The 18,826-nt window shown below is 40.5% G+C and overlaps 2 protein-coding genes across 3 annotated transcripts; both read left to right on the top strand.

Annotated features, from left to right (window-relative positions):
• The first annotated feature begins 962 nt into the window (after window positions 1-962).
• Window positions 963-8,294, top strand: LOC4343953 (calmodulin-binding transcription activator 1). 2 transcript variants are annotated; one of them, XM_015791528.3, is made up of 13 exons: window positions 963-1,160; window positions 1,636-1,755; window positions 2,401-2,516; window positions 3,110-3,198; window positions 3,323-3,365; window positions 3,902-4,006; window positions 4,166-4,314; window positions 4,385-4,722; window positions 5,090-5,425; window positions 5,647-6,335; window positions 6,412-6,988; window positions 7,584-7,940; window positions 8,036-8,294. In XM_015791528.3, exons 6-13 carry the CDS (start codon window positions 3,960-3,962, stop codon window positions 8,153-8,155), a joined length of 2,613 nt encoding a protein of 870 aa, XP_015647014.1. In that variant the 5' UTR covers window positions 963-1,160; window positions 1,636-1,755; window positions 2,401-2,516; window positions 3,110-3,198; window positions 3,323-3,365; window positions 3,902-3,959; the 3' UTR covers window positions 8,156-8,294. The 2 variants fall into 2 exon arrangements, with proteins under 2 accessions (XP_015647014.1, XP_015647012.1); XM_015791526.3 differs by having other exon boundaries at window positions 3,902-4,079; window positions 4,195-4,314.
• Window positions 8,295-9,261: 967 nt separating this feature from the next.
• On the top strand, window positions 9,262-9,971 carry LOC4343952 (multifunctional methyltransferase subunit TRM112 homolog A). Its single transcript, XM_015789739.3, has one exon. The coding sequence runs from the start codon at window positions 9,374-9,376 to the stop codon at window positions 9,773-9,775; it is 402 nt and encodes a 133-aa protein (XP_015645225.1). The 5' UTR covers window positions 9,262-9,373; the 3' UTR covers window positions 9,776-9,971.
• The last annotated feature ends 8,855 nt before the right edge of the window (window positions 9,972-18,826 follow it).

Here is an 18,826-nt window from a genome sequence, read left to right as displayed (position 1 = left end):
CCAAACGGTTCAGATCCTTCATTTTTTGGAGCGGAGTTGGCAGAGCTACTCTACAAATTTGTACTACGGGGGTGGAGCTGGGTTTTTGCTGCTTCATAGCTCCACTCCACTCCAAAAGACCTACTACCCTTTAAAATTTTAGTGTATTTACATGAAAATGCCATTGAACTACCCCTACCAACCTCCCCCTTCCGTTCTCTCTCCTTCTCCGTCTCCCTCCCGAGCCCTAACAGTTGCAGTAGGCGGCATTGGCGTCGGCGTCAGGCGGCGGCGTTGGCGGCAGCTGTGGCGGGTGGCGGCACCGTCGGCGGCGGCAACGGCAGGCGCCACGGCGGCGGGGCGCGGCAAGCACGCGGGAGGAAGATGGGCGACGCGCGGCCGGCGGCGCGCGGCGCGCGCGGCTATGACACGCAACCGACGGGGGACGGCGCACGCGGCCGCCGGGAGGTGCACTACCGAGGCGATGAAGCTCGACGGGCGGAGGGCGGCGCGCGGCCGGTGGAGGGCGGCGGGCGGCCGACGGAGGGCGGGGGGAGGCGGGCGGCCGGCGGAGTATGGGGGGAGGTGGGCGGCGCGCGGCCGGCGGAGGGCGGCGCGCGTAGGGGATGGGGACCGCCGGCGGCTGGGATTTTTGTTTTTTATTTTTTTCTTTTTTCTTTTTTTTTGCAGATCTGGAGCTGAAATGTAGCCAAACACTTTTGATGAGTGTCCAACTCTAACTGGAGCTAGTTCCCACTGGAGTAGTAGTTTGGAGTTTGGAATTGGAGTTTGGAGCCCTACCAAACGAGGCCTAATAATAAAAAAAATCTCGGATTCGTCCTTAGCGAGAGGTCCAAGCACTAACGACGACGGAAACCCACCCACCCAAGCGACCGTCCATGCAGGGGCATTCCCGTCATTCCACGCTCCTATCCTTCCCTCGTGCTCTACCTTTTTCCCCCCCTCGTCACTCTCCCCCGCATGTAGCAAATATTCCAATCCGACGGCGCCGTGCTCTCAAATCCCGCGAGGCGCCTCGCCGCCCAGATAAAAATCCCCTCCTCTCCCAAATCCTCTACGCCGCGGCGATTCCGAGCAGCGCAACGGCGGGCGGCGGCGGCGGCTGCCGGATCGTCGGATGGCGGAGGTTCGCAAGTACGGGCTGCCCAATCAGCCGCCAGGTGCGCGTTCCACGACCTCCCCCGGGTTCCGCGGCGTGTGATCCGTACGCTTGTCTGGAGAAGGAATTTTTTTCCCCGTACTTTTTAGGGTTTTTCCTCCTGTGCGTTTAAGGTTGAGCTGGCGAAATTTTTTTTTGGGGGGATTTTAGTTTTTTGGTTTTGTTTTGTTGCTGGGGTCGTGGTTTGGGAGATTCTAGGGCTTGGACGCTTGGTGCAGTACCTGGATAATTCCACCGGATTGTAACTTGTGGGAGTTTTTGGTTTCGGATTAGTTGTTAACTCCTTGTCCTTCACAGTTGATTCGGGAGCGGTAGAGAGTTGAATGCTTTAATTAGTCAAAATGAGGAAAACCAATAGAAAGGGACATATGCTAGTTTTTTTTCCCCGAAACCGGCACCCTCTACTGTTGTCAAAGGGCGAATTACGACTAGATAGTGTTGTTTATCAGGTGATTAATCTCACGGTTGATTTGCAGATATTCCCCAGATACTGCTGGAAGCTCAGAATCGATGGCTACGTCCTACTGAAATCTGCCATATACTGTCGAACTACAAGAAATTCTCCATTGCGCCCGAGCCACCGAACAGACCTGCAAGTATGCCTTTCTCATTAGTTAGACCTCCATTTGTTTCCTGGGATTGTCATTACTGATCCAGTTATTCCATTTAATCTGTCTTAATCTTGTAAACTTATGGTTTGGGTGCTATATTGCTCTGCAGCATGGAAATGGCAAGATTGTCGATTGTTGAGACTGTAGGAAGTTTGTTTTGCTAGAAATGTTAAAACGGCAGTTATAAGGTCATGGTGGTTTTCTTTTAAAACTTTCTTGCTGAAGTTTGAACGACTAAAGGCATGGAACCAAATCCATTAAAAGGAACATGTGCCAAATTTCATGCTAAATTGTGCCTGGAGCTGCACTTGAATCAAATTTGCAGGGTATGATCTCCATGGATGGAGGATCTTACAAGTCGCTGGTCAATACCAGTTCCTTTGTTCTTTCATCACAAATCATTTTATAATTGGACCAGTTGTTACATACATTTGCGATCAAGTTGTTTATGATATTAGGTGAATATGTATCTTTTATGTGCCTGTACCTTGAGACGAACTCTGTATATTGGGGAGCTGTTATACCTTATACCCATATCCTATTTGGAGCAGAAGTTTGAATCTAGATCTGTTTGAATCACTGTTTCTCTTAGATTACTATCCTGTATGAAAATGCTTACCATTCCTGTAGGTGGCTCGCTTTTTCTGTTCGATCGGAAAATATTGAGATACTTCAGAAAGGATGGACATAACTGGAGGAAGAAAAAGGATGGAAAGACAGTCAAAGAAGCTCATGAGAAGCTGAAAGTAAGTCAGCATATGATTTCTTGTTGTAGAAATCCTCCTTTTCTGATTGGAGCTTCAGTATGCCTCAGACAATCAGTGGTTGTTTATGAAGCAATTCGAATTGTATGGATAATATAACAATTGTCTGGACATTTGTTGCTCTACATTAATTTGTTAAGTTGCAGTATGGTACCCAAACTCTGGCTGCAACTGCTCGCTTTCTGCTTTTGACTTTCAGCTGTTACCAAGATACAGATAAGATTTGACACTTTAACACCATATGTTTGTAGAACAAGCTAACATCAAATCTGCTTGTTTGTTATCATAGTACTGGCCTATGTTAATATTCAGTGTGTACTATTTATCAAAAGTTTAGAGTGTTAGCCTGCGTTCCTTGGTGACACCCTTCTTTAACTGAAGGAAACAAATATCATGCCACATGGGATTCCTGATAGGCTGATACTTTATTGTGTTGCCACTTTAGTTATAAAAGAATGGAGAGAAATACATAATACTAACGAAGGAATAGCAACCCTTTTTCTTGTAGCTTACTCTTATTCAATTTGATTGTAGATTTTTTATTAGAGCACTCAATCCAAAGTTTTTTTTCCCAGGTTGGTAGTGTTGATGTACTTCATTGCTACTATGCCCATGGGGAGGAGAATGAGAACTTCCAGAGACGTACCTATTGGTTGTTAGAAGAGTAAGTGCTGGATATTGCTATGATTCTTTAATACAATGCAAATAATAGACAATTTGGAATCTGATTGTTGATATGATTTTATAACAAAAGTGTGCCAGTACATGATTATTGTTTTGTTTTCCAGGGGTTTCATGAATATTGTTCTTGTGCACTACCTTGAAGTTAAGGTAACAGTTTGACACGTCGTGATTTGCATATTCTGTTTCATTCCCAAGTTTTAGTCGATAAGCACATACATCTACAATCTACCATACACAAACTTTGGTGGTAACAGTATGATTTACGCACTCATACTTTCATTCGCAAATTTCAACCCCTCACTCATGAAACATGAAAACAACAAAAAATGATTAAAAAAATCTACAGGGTTATGCACACAATGAGGGCAATAGTCAGGAGTACAAGCTTGTGCTAACTACTCCCTCCGTCCCAATATATTAAAACCTAGGACCGGATGGGACATTTCGCTGCCTGTCCAGATTCGTAGTACTAGGAAATGTCCCATCCGGTCCTAGGTTTTAATATATTGGGACGGAGGGAGTAGAAATTTTTCCATTATTCCATTCCCAGTCATCTGGCATACCTGAGATTTTTTTGCTGCCAGCAAAATGATGAAATTAATAGTTTACAAGGAATACCTTTTCGTTCAGCTTCTGCTTCCATGTCCATATCTGATGTTCCAGGGGAAAAATAATTTTTCCAGGGTGGCAAGCAAAGTTTCAGCCGTTCTAAAGAAGCTGAAGAGAGTGCAGGATTATCTAATGCTGATAGTCCTGCATGCTCAAACTCTTTCGCTAGTCAGAGCCAGGTAGCCTCCCAATCTATGGATGCTGAAAGCCCAATTAGTGGACAGATTTCGGAATATGAGGATGCTGAAACAGGTCTTGCTGTTTCTCTATCTTCGTTCTGCATCATCTGCACCTACTATAAATAACTGATGCATATTCAATAATTTAACTTCTTTCAGTGTATCTAAAGAAAAATTCGGTGCAACAGATAATTGTCGAGCAAGCTCCAGATACCACCCTTTCGTTGAGATGCAGCAGCCTGTGGATGGAGTCATGATGAATAATATGCTGGGTGTTTCAGCTCCAAGTACTTCTGTAAATAATCCAGGCAAGATTTCTACTCTATGTAGTGAGGTTTTGTTCTAATGTTGCCAAGCTTATGTTCCATTTTACAACAGGTGCAGGATATCATGGTGAAATGCAGACTACAACAGCTAACTCAGACAATCATTTTGCTACTCATTATGACATAGCTGGTGTGTTCAATGAAGCTGGAGCTGGATTAAGGGGCGTTTCCAAAACTCTACATGATTCAGTGCGTTTTGCTGAGCCCTATCCTGAATGCTCAGCTGAGTTTATGGAGCCAGCACTCTATTCTTCTAATGCCACCATGGAGTCCAACAATCTGGATGATAACTCACGGTTGGAAACGTTCATGTCTGAGGCACTCTACACCAACAACCTCACTCAGAAAGAAGCTGATGCACTGAGTGCTGCAGGCATAATGTCATCACAGGTGCGTGATTAGTACATGCATTAATTGCACTGATGCCTTGCATGATCCTGGTTTTTATATGGTTGTCAGGCAGCTTCTTGGCATCCCCGTTACTTTTAGCTATGATTGTACCTGCAGAGGTATAGGAGCTAGGATTGTCCTTCCTGCTATGCAATTTCATAGCAGTCACATTTTGGGGGATGATCTGTGAATTCGTTCTTAAATCTTTAGTATATATGGTTTAGAACTTTAGATGACACATGGGCATGACCCATGATGTATTCCCAAGAGTTCTGTATGCACCGCTGATCGATGTATGTGTTTTAAAGAAACTTTCTGTCAATTGCAAAATCTGACACAGAATAATTATATTGCCCTAATTTTTCAGGCAGAGAATAATAGCTATACAGATGGGATCCGGTATCCACTTTTAAAGCAGTCATCACTAGATCTCTTTAAGATCGAACCCGATGGTTTGAAGAAATTTGATAGCTTCTCGAGATGGATGAGTAGTGAACTTCCAGAAGTAGCTGATTTGGATATCAAGTCCAGTTCTGATGCCTTCTGGAGTAGTACTGAAACAGTGAACGTCGCTGATGGCACTAGCATACCTATAAATGAACAGTTAGATGCATTCGCAGTCAGCCCTTCACTTTCCCAAGACCAGCTCTTCAGCATTATTGATGTTTCTCCAAGCTACGCATGCACTGGCTCTAGGAATAAGGTTTGCACTATTCTTTATATTTCTTCTGCTGTCATTTTATTTATTTTTACCATAGGTACAACATAAGTTGCCCAATATTATTATTATGTTGACCTTTATGTTTTTTGAATTTGATTACTGCCAGGGCTTTATGTTGACCTTTATGTCAATCTATCTTTTGCCAAGATTGTTATTATGTTGAGCTTTATGTTGATCTATCTTTTGGCAACCACCTGGTGCAGGTCCTAATTACTGGTACATTCTTGGCAAATAAAGAACATGTGGAGAATTGCAAGTGGTCATGTATGTTTGGGGACGTTGAAGTACCTGCAGAGGTTTTAGCACATGGCTCTCTGCGCTGCTACACACCAGTACATTTATCTGGACGAGTCCCATTTTATGTGACATGCTCCAATAGGGTGGCTTGTAGTGAAGTGCGAGAGTTTGAGTTCCGTGATTCTGATGCTCGACAAATGGATACTTCAGATCCCCAGACAACAGGCATAAATGAAATGCATTTACATATTCGTCTTGAGAAGTTACTTTCGTTGGGACCAGATGACTATGAGAAGTATGTTATGAGTGATGGAAAAGAGAAGTCTGAAATAATCAACACTATTAGTTCCTTAATGCTTGATGATAAATGTTTAAACCAGGCAGTTCCATTGGATGAGAAGGAAGTTTCCACTGCACGGGATCAGAATATTGAGAAATTGGTGAAAGAGAAACTATATTGTTGGCTTGTTCATAAGGTACATGATGAAGACAAAGGTCCCAATGTGCTTGGCAAGGAAGGACAAGGTGTGATTCATTTGGTAGCTGCACTTGGGTATGATTGGGCTGTAAGGCCAATAATTACGGCTGGTGTAAAGGTGAACTTCAGGGATGCTCGAGGATGGACTGCGCTTCACTGGGCTGCATCATGTGGAAGGTATTGCATGAATGATTTGACCTACGAATATTACTTTTACTCTTTTTTGGTTTAACTCATATTTTGTTGTTTTTAGGGAGCGGACAGTTGGGGCCCTGATAGCAAATGGAGCTGAATCTGGTTTATTGACAGATCCAACTCCTCAATTTCCAGCAGGTAGAACAGCTGCTGATTTAGCATCAGAAAATGGACACAAAGGCATTGCTGGTTTCCTTGCAGAGTCTGCTTTGACAAGTCATCTTTCAGCACTTACACTGAAAGAATCCAAGGATGGGAATGTAAAAGAAATATGTGGCTTAGGAGGGGCTGAAGATTTTGCAGAGTCGAGTTCTGCTCAACTTGCTTACAGGGATTCTCAGGCTGAGTCACTGAAGGATTCACTTAGCGCTGTTCGTAAATCAACGCAAGCTGCAGCCAGGATATTTCAAGCTTTTAGGGTGGAGTCATTCCACAGAAAGAAGGTGGTTGAATATGGAGATGATGATTGTGGATTATCAGATGAGCGCACTCTTTCACTTGTATCCATTAAAAATGCCAAACCTGGACAGAACGACGGGTCACATTCTGCTGCTGTTCGTATCCAAAATAAGTTTAGAGGATGGAAAGGTAGAAAGGAGTTTATGATTATTCGACAGAAAATTGTCAAGATACAGGTATTTCTTTGTGTCACTCTTAAGTACTTTCTGTTTTATTTTGGTCTGCTGAACTATCATACAACCGAATGACTATTCAGATCTCTGGTAGCTTCGTTTATTTGATTTGGTGACAGGGCAGTTATTTTTAAACTTGGAAATAAAATCCAAAATTCTTAACATGGAATCTCTTTATTTCTTTAACTAAAGAGATTCCATGCAACTATGATTCTTGCACTATCCAGTATGGATAATGAGTGTTTGGACGGTTGAGAAAACGTCAGTTTTATTCTTTGATTTGTTCTTCAGATATTTTATCGAACTTGTACTCCTTAAGTTCTGAGCGTTCTGCTGTTTTGAAATTTGGTATTTACAATCAGTTTACACTCCACTGCCTCAATGCTAAGTGACTTCGGTGAATCAATACTTGTTTGAGTCCTTTCTATCAGAGATTCGGAGTTAAACTAGGGAATGATGCTAACCCTTGTGGCTGTCATGCCTTTGAGTTGCAGAAGTTACAGTTTACTGGTGGTAGAACAACTCCATTAAATTTAGCTGTCGATCTACTGTCTCTTCTGTTTTTGTTTTATAAATTTTGATCATTCTGTTTCATTAGGCCCATGTACGAGGACATCAAGTAAGGAAAAGCTATCGGAGGATAGTCTGGTCTGTAGGCATTGTGGAGAAAATTATATTGAGGTGGAGGAGAAAGCGAAGGGGCCTGCGTGGTTTCCAACCGGTAAAACAGCTTGAAGGTCCATCACCGATCCAACAGCTTGAAGGTCCATCGCAGATCCAACCAGCAAAGGAAGAGGAAGAGGATGAATATGATTACCTCAAAGATGGCAGGAAGCAAGCCGAAGGCAGATTACAGAGAGCACTAGCTCGTGTGAAATCGATGACTCAATACCCAGAAGCAAGAGAACAGTACAGTAGAATCGCAAACCGTGTTACAGAACTGCAGGAGCCTCAGGTCCGCATCCTTTTCACCAACAACCATGATAAACTTTCTATGTAACCAATATTCTTTTTTTCTGAAACCAAAATATGCTGCTTTTTTTTTGGCAGGCGATGATGATTCAGGATGATATGCAAAGTGATGGAGCTATTGCTGATGGAGGCGACTTCATGGCTGAACTGGAGGAGCTATGCGGGGATGGGGACGCACCAATGCCCACCATTTTGTGACATTGAGGAGTTTTACTAGATCAGTTAGGCTGCGACCTCTGTTCTTTACCAGGCTAGCTGTAAATTCTTGTGCTAGATGTTCAGTGCTCACCGTTCGACTCTATATAGCGTTATACCTAATACCATGCGACTTCTATTACCCTTGTGTTGTGGTGCCTGTTGTTACCTTCTAGTATGATTCAACCGGTCGCGTTTTGTTATTTTTTGATTACCGATTTGCTGCTCGAGAGATTAGTACTAGGTACGGGCGACGTATACAGCAATAAATAGTACTAGATGCGGTTGTTATATGCCTTGCAGTTTGTCCAATTGAATCAGAATTTTCCGTTCTTCAGTTGACGGATTTTAGCTTTTATACCTGTTCGAATATCTTCTTAAAACGCTGTTCAAGTTGAACTTTCTTCAAACAAAAATTGCTAATACTTTCGTTCCATTTTAAGTGCAGCCATGATTTTCTGCGTCTAACTTTGACCGTCTGTCTTATATAGATTTTTTATAAAAAAATATAAAATAGATTTTTTATAAAAAAATATAAAAACATAATTCACGAGTAAAGTACTACTCCTTCCGTTTCATAATGTAAGACCTTCCGTTTCATAATGTAAGACTTTCTAGGATTGTCCACATTCATATAGATACTAATGAATCTATATATATAATAATATCTAGATTCATTAGCATTTAGATTCATTAGCATCTATATGAGTTTAGGCAATGCTAGAAAGTCTTACATTATGGAACGGATGGAGTATTCATGTTTTATCATCTTATAACAATAAAAATACTAATTATAAAATTTTTTTAAATAAGATGGACGATTAAAATAGGGCGTAGAAATTTATGATTGCAATTAAAATGGAACGAAGTGGAACGAAGGGAGTAAAATTCATTCGTAAATCTGTCAGCCAAATTCTCTGTACGGCCAGCAGCTGCGCATCTCAAACCACATATCATCTTTCGACGAGAGCAGAGCACCCATCTCGGAGCAGGAAGGGACTCCTACGAGGTGGGGTCACTGACATGTGGGCCCATACCTGTGGGGCCCACATGTCAGCAACTCAAAGTCCGCCGCCATTTTCTTCTCGCCCCATCCCTGCGCCCCTTCCGCCTCCCGCTTGCTAGGGTTTATACCGCCGCCGCCGCCACCGCCGCAGCAACAGCAGCCGGCGGCGTGAGGAGGAGAAGAGGCGACCTAGGTCGAATTCGAGGTCGAGGGAGATGAGGCTCCTGACGCACAACATGCTGGCGTCGAACGCGCGGGGCGCGGTGACGGGCTACCCGCTGAAGCTGCAGGTGGTGAAGTGGTCGACCAAGGAGGCGGAGCCCAACCCGGAGTTCCTCCGCGGCATGCTCCCCAAGATCGACTGGCCCGCGCTCGTCGCCGCCACCCAGGCCCTCGGCCTCCCGGAGCTCCTCCCCGAGGCGCCCCCCACCGACGCCGAGCTCTCCGCCGAGGGCGCCGCCGCCGACGAGGGCAGCGCGCTCCGCCGCCTCCACCGCGCGCTCCTCGAGATCCACATCGAGGAGGGCGCCCTCGTCTGCCCCGACACCGACCGCTGCTTCCCCATCTCCAGGGGCGTCCCCAACATGCTCCTCCACGAGGACGAGGTGAGGAACTGACTCGCGTGTGCCTCACCTTGGTTTCTCCTCGCATAGTGTTCCATGGCTTTACAACTCTTAAATTGGATGTATCAAGTGTGGAACGCGGAGATTATAATCCGATAGATACTTAAGATGTTTGGCTTGTAATCGTACTTTAATGTCAGTAATGGGTGCTCCAATCTCATGCTATATATTCTTATTGTTGGTTGAGTAATTTGGTGCCAAACTTAGTTGTTGAAGAGTAAGATGTCAGTATGTTACATGCAACTGGTAAGAGTACTGATGCGACGCTGATTGAAAATTTGAGGTTCCCTTTTGTTTGCTCAGTACGATGCTGACCGTGGAACTTTTATCTTGGTGAGGTGAGAAAATATGGGCATGCAGGAGCACTAGAGGAAACGTGCATGAAGAGCAACATAGGGCTAGTGTATTGATGCCGGATTAACAATGTGCATGGTACAGAATTAAGTAGTTAACACCAACTTCCTATTGCTTGATATTTAGTTTTTTTTTATTGGATTAGCAGGAATCCATGCGAATGGTTCAGTGAGTTGTTCTAATAAAACAATAGAGTACCTTGGGTAGAATAGGGTAGCAACTATCATGAAATAAAGCTTTTAAGGTGCTCCTCCAGTACATAGTAGTTTGCTTGGCTGTTTAGTTTAAGTGCCGAGACTCATGGTGGTAAACCATATTATTGGGAAATTTTACTTTGCTCCAAAATACCATACTGCTGATTATGGATATGGTAATTCAAGATCTAATACAAAAATTCAGTACAGTGTTGATCATCTCATTATCCAGCTTAGAATATAGTGCTGATCTACCTTTGTGGCAAGCAAGCATGCATGAAATCCAAGTGTCTAGTCTGGATTCTGGAATTTGGATTCACCTTGAAATCATAGCTTGGAGCATTTGAAGATATAAAACTACATCCATGTAGGACCATCTTGTTTTTCACTTGTGACAGTAGACTGGCAATTCTCTATTTAGTTATTATATATGCTTCAGCATCTCATTCCTTCATTTGGTCGTCCTCATCAACCAACATACTATTGACAGGAACTGTTGCGTATTGTGATATGGTAGGCTGTTAAGCTGTTGCCTTTTGAGTACGTATAAATTGCAATGAAGTAGGTGAGGTGTCAGCTACGATATTCTTTATAGCAAATGGCTGGCTTTAGTTTTTGTTTTGGTAATGGGATGGTTCAGGGCAGTTAAACTGAGAGCTATAAACATTTACTCTGGGAGAATAAAGCACCAAACATGTTCCATGTGTCTGCAGATAATATACTTTCAGAAGTACACCTGCAAAATCCATATTACTAGATCATTTCTCTGTGCATTTTCAAATATTTTGAAGTGAGCTCATGTGTAGAGAGATAGAGTTACTATTTGAGGAGGGGGTAGAACTTCTGTATCAGATACATTAGTATGGCTGTGCGGGACATCCTTTGAAACCATGAAGTGATGTAAGGCCAACAAGGAGGATTAATTATTTGCCAGCAGCAAGTTTGTGTTGATATTCATTAATTTATGTGGTTTGGGAGAAATATAGAGCCATCAATGTTATCATTAGGGCTTACGTGTTTTATTAGCCTAATATTGACGGTACCCATCCTGGTCCTGTCGCCATCTGCGGTTTGTTCCTGGTTTTATTTTGTGCTGCAAAATACTTGGATACGCAAAATAATTTGTACGGCTTATGCTTGTAAAATACTACTTGGGTGCAAAATCGTTTAGAAGCCATATGTACCTGGGTATTGTACCTTAGCCAACTTATTCATGAATGTACTTGAGTACTGCAAAATACCACGGATTGGACCTGGAATCCTGGATACTGCAAAATCCATATATTTTTAACTGTGGTCTACAAATACACTTATCCATGCTGACAAAAAAAAATATTTTAGAATAAGACCTTTACACTTCTACTCTTCAGCAGTCCAGAAGCAAAGGATGAGTTATGTAGATAATGAGGAAAAAAACTCTAACTTAAATCCAAAATTGAGTCCTACATTTGCCTAAAAAAAGAAGTCCTACAATTGTTTTGCCGGGATGGTGTGGCTGCTGCAGTCTACAGCAGTGCATAGTCTTGCCCACAATCCACATGTTGAGCAGAGGCTGCTAGAAATGGCAAGTTGGCAACACTATTCTCTACTTTCAAAAGAAATAAATGGCAACAACATTTATTTCAAAAGAAATAAATGGCAACAACATTTATTTCAAAAGAAATAAATGGCAACACTATTCTCTCTACTTTCAAAAGAAATAAATGAAGGGAAAAGAAACACACTCCTACTTCATAGTAGGTGCAGGGGCAACCGCTAATGGAGTAGTAGACAATTAGTCATAAACATTTGCATTTTCTCTTGATAACTTCTGCTTGTGTCGAAACCTGGTTGTGTTTATGATCGGAGATGATGTTTGAGAGGTGTCTCTTCGTGTACGCCGTGACCACGTGCAGGCATTTGCTGCCACGACCCAGCGAGAATATCTAAATTTTTTCGTCATCAAAACTTCAACTGCCCCTACTAAATGCAGCCCAATTAACACCTTCATTTAAGTGGAGAAGAAATGAATCGGAGATGATAAAAACATTCATTAGGGCTGATGGGCCAGATTTCTCCTCTGACGTATCACATCTAAATGAGAACCGTATACATACGACATTTTGTTTACGAATGCTTTACGATCAAACGTTCTCTTACAACAGATTTGTATTTGTAGTTAGCTACAACACGGACTTTAAGATCCATGTGTGTATGACAGGTGGGACCAGACATTAATTGTGTAGTACTTGTTTATAAATAACTATTGTATGAATTGTCTATTAAATTGACTACAAATGATTCGAAGCTCATAGTTGACTATACTATTAAACCCTTGCTCTTACGTGGTGTTCTTTTATCTGAAGATGAAGATTAAAGTTTTTACGTAAAACGATATGGTATTAACGTATGATTGATTGAATTTTAATTATTACAAACTTGAAAAATATATTAATATGATATTTTAAAGCTACTTTTATATAGAAAGTTTTCGCATGAAATGTACTGTTTAGCAGCGTGCCACGAAAATCTTAATCTTCATCCAACTCTTGTTGGAGAAAAGAACGGGACCTTAGTGTTCGGTGACGATTGCAAGTTTTGGTCCCACATGGCACGACGTTAGATCGTACTAGGATCGTAAAAAAACATCATACGCATGGTATTTTTCCTTTTGGAACAAATCGAAGAAGCAGAAAAATAAAATTAGGGTGTGTTTAGTTCACGCCAAAATTGAAAGTTTGGTTGAAATTGGAACGATGTGATGGAAAAGTTGGAAGTTTATGTGTGTAGAAAAGTTTTGATGTGATGGAACAGTTGTAAGTTTGAAGAAAAAGTTTGGAACTAAGCGAGGCCTTGTTGTAGAACAGAGGAAGTATGGCTGTGTTTTAGTTCCTGAAAAAAGTTGAAAGTTTAGGGAAAGTTGGGAGTTTACGTGTGTAGGAAAGTTTTGGATGTGATGTGATATGGTGGAAAGTTGGAAGTTGGGGGTGAACTAAACACGGCCTATATGGGTGTGTTTAGTTCATGCCAAAATTAGAAGTTTGGTTAAAATTGAAACGATGTGATGGAAAAGTTGGAAGTTTGTGTGTTTAGAAAAGTTTTAATGTGATGAAAAAGTTGAAAGTTTGTTGAAAAAAAACAAGGCCATATATCGGATTTTCTATCACATGGGCTCTTTCAAACGCATTAAATGAGAGGCGAGCTTTTGGGTGAGTTGAGTCCAAAGTGGTAAGCACCAGCATTGTGTACATCTTTCAACTTTCTTTTCCGTTAACATCCAAAATGTTTTGGGTGAACGTACGCGTGTTTGTGAGTATGTGCGTTTCTATTGTATTTTTCTATAAAAAAAATCCAACACATTTATTTTTTTCGGATCGGTCGAAGAGAGGCTTCATTAAGAAAGATGGTATGTAAAAAAAAAAATCCAAAACATGTTTGGTTCTCCTAGTTTCAGTTGAGCTACCAAATATAGACTATAATCACATATCCCCTCCGTCCTAAAAAAAACTTAACCTAGTATTGGATGTGATGTTTTATAGTACAATAAATCTGGACAAACATCCCATCCAATACTAAGGGTCTTGTTTAGAGCATGTTTAGATCCATTTGGAATGGCAAATGGTAAATAGCAAAAGTTTTGATGGCAAAAGTTTTGTCATTGCAAAATTAATAGTTGGTGTTTAGATGCATGTTAAAGTTTTACCATTATAACACTAAAGTGAGAGAGAGAAAGAGAGAGGGAGTGGTCCCAAAGCACTTTTTGTCACAATTTGCTACTATGGACTAGTAAATGCCAAATACCAAATTGCCAACTTTTACTACATAGTGTTTAGATCCAAAATAGCAAAAAGTGCTATAAAATGGCAAAACTTTTGCCATTTTGGAGCATCTAAACAGGGCCTTAGTTCCAAACTTTTTCTTCAAACTTTCAACTTTTTCATCACATCAAAACTTTCCTACACACATAAACTTCTAACTTTTCTATCACATCGTTCCAATTTCAACCAAACTTTCTATTTTAGCGTGAACTAAACACACTCTAGGTTGATTTTTTTTTTTTGAAAGGAGGGAGTAAGCCAAACAGGACTAGAGGCAAGGTCAAAACATTGGCACACGCCCTATGCCATGTGGGGTCAGCCGGTCAGGTACGAACAAACGTGAACACCGAACACGAAAGTGGTGTAATTTCCGCATGATTCACAATACACGCGACGCGATGCAGAAAGCGATCGAGAGGTTGACCGGCGGACGAGCAAGCCAAGCGGGGCCCACGGCAGCCGCCGGCCAGTCGCATGGCGAGTGCGCCGCCGGGTAGATGCCCAAGGCGTGCACGAAACTCTTGTACCAGTAGAAAGTGAAAACCAAAATTTAAATTTCCAAATTTAATTTAAAATATTTTTAACATAACTTTTCTAATACTAAATTTTAAGGCGCTAAAAACACATAAAAAATTTTATCTATAAATTAGTTTGTATTTTTTTATAAGTCGTTTTAACATACCTCATCAATTCCAAAATAAATCAACTTCAGACTCATCCTAGATCCTGTTCTTTTCTCCAACAAGAGTTGGATGAACTTTCTATATGAAAGTTGCTCTAAAATATCATATTAATCTATTTTTTAAGTTTGTAATAATTAAAACTCAATCAGTTATACATTAATACCACCTTGTTTTGCGTAAAAAACTTAATCTTCATCTTCATCTTCAGGAGAAAAGAACACCACCCTAGTACAACGAATCTAAATATAGAGCATATTTAAATTTATTATATTAGAATATGTCATATTTTAATAAGATGTTAGTTTATTGTGAGACGAAGAGAGTATCAGGAAATAAGCTGAAATTTCCTCGCCTGTTCCGAGGGAAGAGGATCCTATGACGTAAGGTTCTTTTTGACTTGATCACTGGTAGGTGGGCCAGCAAGCAGTGGGGCCTAACATATTAGTTACCTCACGTTAGAGGATTCCAATCCGTTCTGAGCCCACCACCATCATTTCCCTTCCCACGCGGACGCGGTATCACTTCGATGGCCAAATCACGTCCACGTGGACGGACAAAGGAGGGGAGAAGAGACCCCTCGTCCAATAAGACGCTACCACGTGGGTGACGTGTCCACGTCTGCTCGTACGTGGCCCTACATGGCATAGGGCGCGATGGCCAATTGTTTTGACCTAGCTTGCCTCTAGTCCAGGTTAGGTTTCAGTTGGGCAGGTAGATCAACTGAAACTATCACAAGAAGAGAAGAACAAAAAAACGTTCTGGATGTTGATGGTAAGCTTTGTGTTCACACGCAAGGTGAAATATGTATTAGTCGGCAAATTAGATGTACTCTTAAATGATTTGGCTGATGTTTACTCACCAAAAATAAAAAACCCTTTGGAACAAATTAGATGTACTCTTAAGTGATTTGGCTGATGTTTACTCTTAAGTCGGCAAATTAGATGTACTTTATTGCGTACAATGTTTCCTCACACTTTGGAGCACAATTCTTGTTGTAGTGTTTGGATGGTGGAGTGACAATGAAATGCCACTATTAAGGGTTTTGCTATTATCTTTCAAAAAATATATTTTTTTCTCATTACTTGCCATCCTTGCAGACAGGTAGGGGTGGTAAAACCGAATCAAACTTACCGAAACTAAATGTTTGGTCAAGTGTTTTCATTTTAACTTTCCCAACTCATCTCCCTCATTTTCTATGCACACGCTTTTCAAACTACTAAACGGTGTATTTTTATAAAAGTTTTCTATACGAAAGTTGCTTTAAAAAATATATTAATCTGTTTTTCAAAAAATAGTTAATACTTAATCGTGCAATAATATGTGCTTCGTTTTACGTGCCGGGGAGGAGGGTCCCCGAACACAGCCTAGAGGATAGAACTGCTATGATTCTTAGTGAATTGGCATGTTATATACTAGTATTTGCTATTTATTTGTCAAAATATGTCCTAACAGAGATATGGCGGCTATAATTTTATTGTGGTTAATTTGTTTTATCTTTTTATCTCATAAAACTATCACATATTTCGGTCTTGACCGAAGGCCGAACTAAATTAACCAAAACTCAATTGCTTGCTTTTGAGGTTTTTTCAATATATTTCGACCTCAATTTTAGATGACCAAATATACTCAAAGACTAAAAGACAAAACTTATTTTTCTTAAGTCAAACTGGATGGTCGCCGCTACGGATAGGTAAAAAAACGAAGGGTTTTCACTAAGGCTGTGTTCTTTCCCCAATTTTTCTAACTCACATATCTTGTTTTCCACGCGCACATTTTTCAAACTGCTAAACAGTATTTTTTTAAAAAAATTATATACAAAAGTTGCTTTAAAAAATTATATTAATTCATTTTTTGAAAAAAATAAATACTTAATTAATCATAAGAAAATGCGTCACACTGTTTTACGTGCGCGGGAGGTGTGCTCCTATCCTCACCTCCCAAAAACAGTCTAAAACATCATGTAAAAGTTAGGGGTCGGTCAGGGTCGGATGTTTAAAACTGTGTGCTGTTCCATAGTATCATACTCCTATGTTCCTTTCCTATTTGGACAACAGATGAATCATAACATTGACTTATGATTTTGAGATCTCTCCCAAACACCCCCATAGTCAAAGACTACAGAGCATTTACCTGCCTACGAAGGTTGGCATGCTTTGGTCAAAGCCATTGCATGTACTATACTCAAGCTACAATAGATAGCACGCCGTACACATTCTTAATGCCGATTTGGAAGGATATACTTAATTTGTGTGTTGCGACTAGCAAACAACCAAGGGGATTAGTCAGATGATCGGTCCCAGTACTGTTTTCAGTTAGTTCAAACAGATTTCCTCATCAACTATACACCATTTTGTTTATGGGGTTGTTCAGATTGCAGACAAAATAAATCTTACCAAAATTTAGTATTGTCAAAATTTTAACAATATTGTCCAATTTTAACAAGATTTCTTATGTATTTACCAAAGTTTAGTAAAAAAAAAATTAAATGGATGCACATTTTTAAAAACTTGACCAAAACTTGGTATTGTTTGAAATAACATCAATCTGAACAACCCCAGCTCGGAGCAGAGACCAAAGTGGAATAGTGGATCCTTACCCCTTACTTTTTTTTAGGGGGATTATTCAATTTAATTCATTTCACCTGCGTATTTAAATGTCAAAGTTAGGAGGTTGGCAGTTGTTGGCATCTCTACAAACCTAAACCTAACACTCACAATGGCCAGAGCCTAGAGACCCGAGCTGGATTGAAAAGGACAAGGCTCAACGAAATTATCACGTGTGTCACTATAATGTAGTCTTCTTATTCCAAATTTAGTTGATTTTTATCATTTTGTTAACTTTTACCAAATGGTACACGCCCTCCGTTCCTTTTGAATCGACACTATTGACCGGCCGGCCAATTTTATCTTTGATAAGTAAAATCTTTTAAATTACAATGTTTCAATTAATGCAAGTAGAATATATAATTATATTTACCACGATAAGTACTTTGATAATACAACATGTTATCTGGTGTCTAAGTAAAATGAAACAGAGGGAGTATCTTAGGAATGCTAAAACTCCTCCCGGAAAAAAAATCCAAGACACTTTTCACAATGTTATTACACTCCCACGAACAAAGTTGACATATCTTACTCTACGTGATACTGTATAAGTAAATGACATCAAAACCACTTGATCTACTTCCTCCGTTTCATTAGCATCAATATAAATGTGAGAAATGCTAAAATGACTTACGTTGTGAAACGGAGGGAGTATTTCTTAGTTTGTTATGCACAAATTAATTTTCAAAACACCAAATATTACATCGATCTATATCGTAGGGATTAATTTGGAAGCCATTTCACGTTCGAATCTTATGTCAGCCAGCTTAACTCATGCTTAGCAACTTGACTTCTTCAATACCAGAGGGATTAAGAAGCGATTCCACGGTTTGAAACTTTGAATCTTCCAGCCACAGACGGATTAACGTCTGCTTAGCAGTTACCTCCCGTTTTGTTCTTGACATCTCCCGTCTAATAAGTTCATTCTTGACATCTCCCATTTATCTCAAAATAAGTTTATTGTTCAATAATTCTAGCATCGAAGTTTGTAAAAATAAAAAATAATTATATCGAGAGTAAATATAAAATGAAAAATAGTTATATTGATATTTGATAAAGTAATACTCCCTCCGCTTAACCATGTAAGTTATTCTAACATTTCGTATATTCATATTGATGTTAATGAATCTAGACATATATATCTATTTAGATTTATTAACATTAATATGGATGTGGAAAATATTAGAATGAATTACATTTGTGAAACAGAGGAAGTACCAGTATTTTATTCTTTTATTGATATAACTAAGATGTGTGAAAAATGAACTTTGACACGGAGAAAGTAACAACTTCATTGACCAGCTTGATCATTAAGGGCGGCATGGCCAGCAGCTGGTCCACGGAGGGTGGGACCGCCCTGTCAGTCTGACACCACCCTCACGATAAAAAGGGAAAGACCGAGTCCATGTCGCTC

This window comes from Oryza sativa, chromosome 7 (assembly GCF_034140825.1).
Source record: "Oryza sativa Japonica Group chromosome 7, ASM3414082v1".
Taxonomy (NCBI): Eukaryota; Viridiplantae; Streptophyta; class Magnoliopsida; order Poales; family Poaceae; genus Oryza; species Oryza sativa.
The sequence above is the reverse complement of the archived record's forward strand: the minus strand, read 5'-3'. Positions and strand labels throughout refer to the sequence as shown.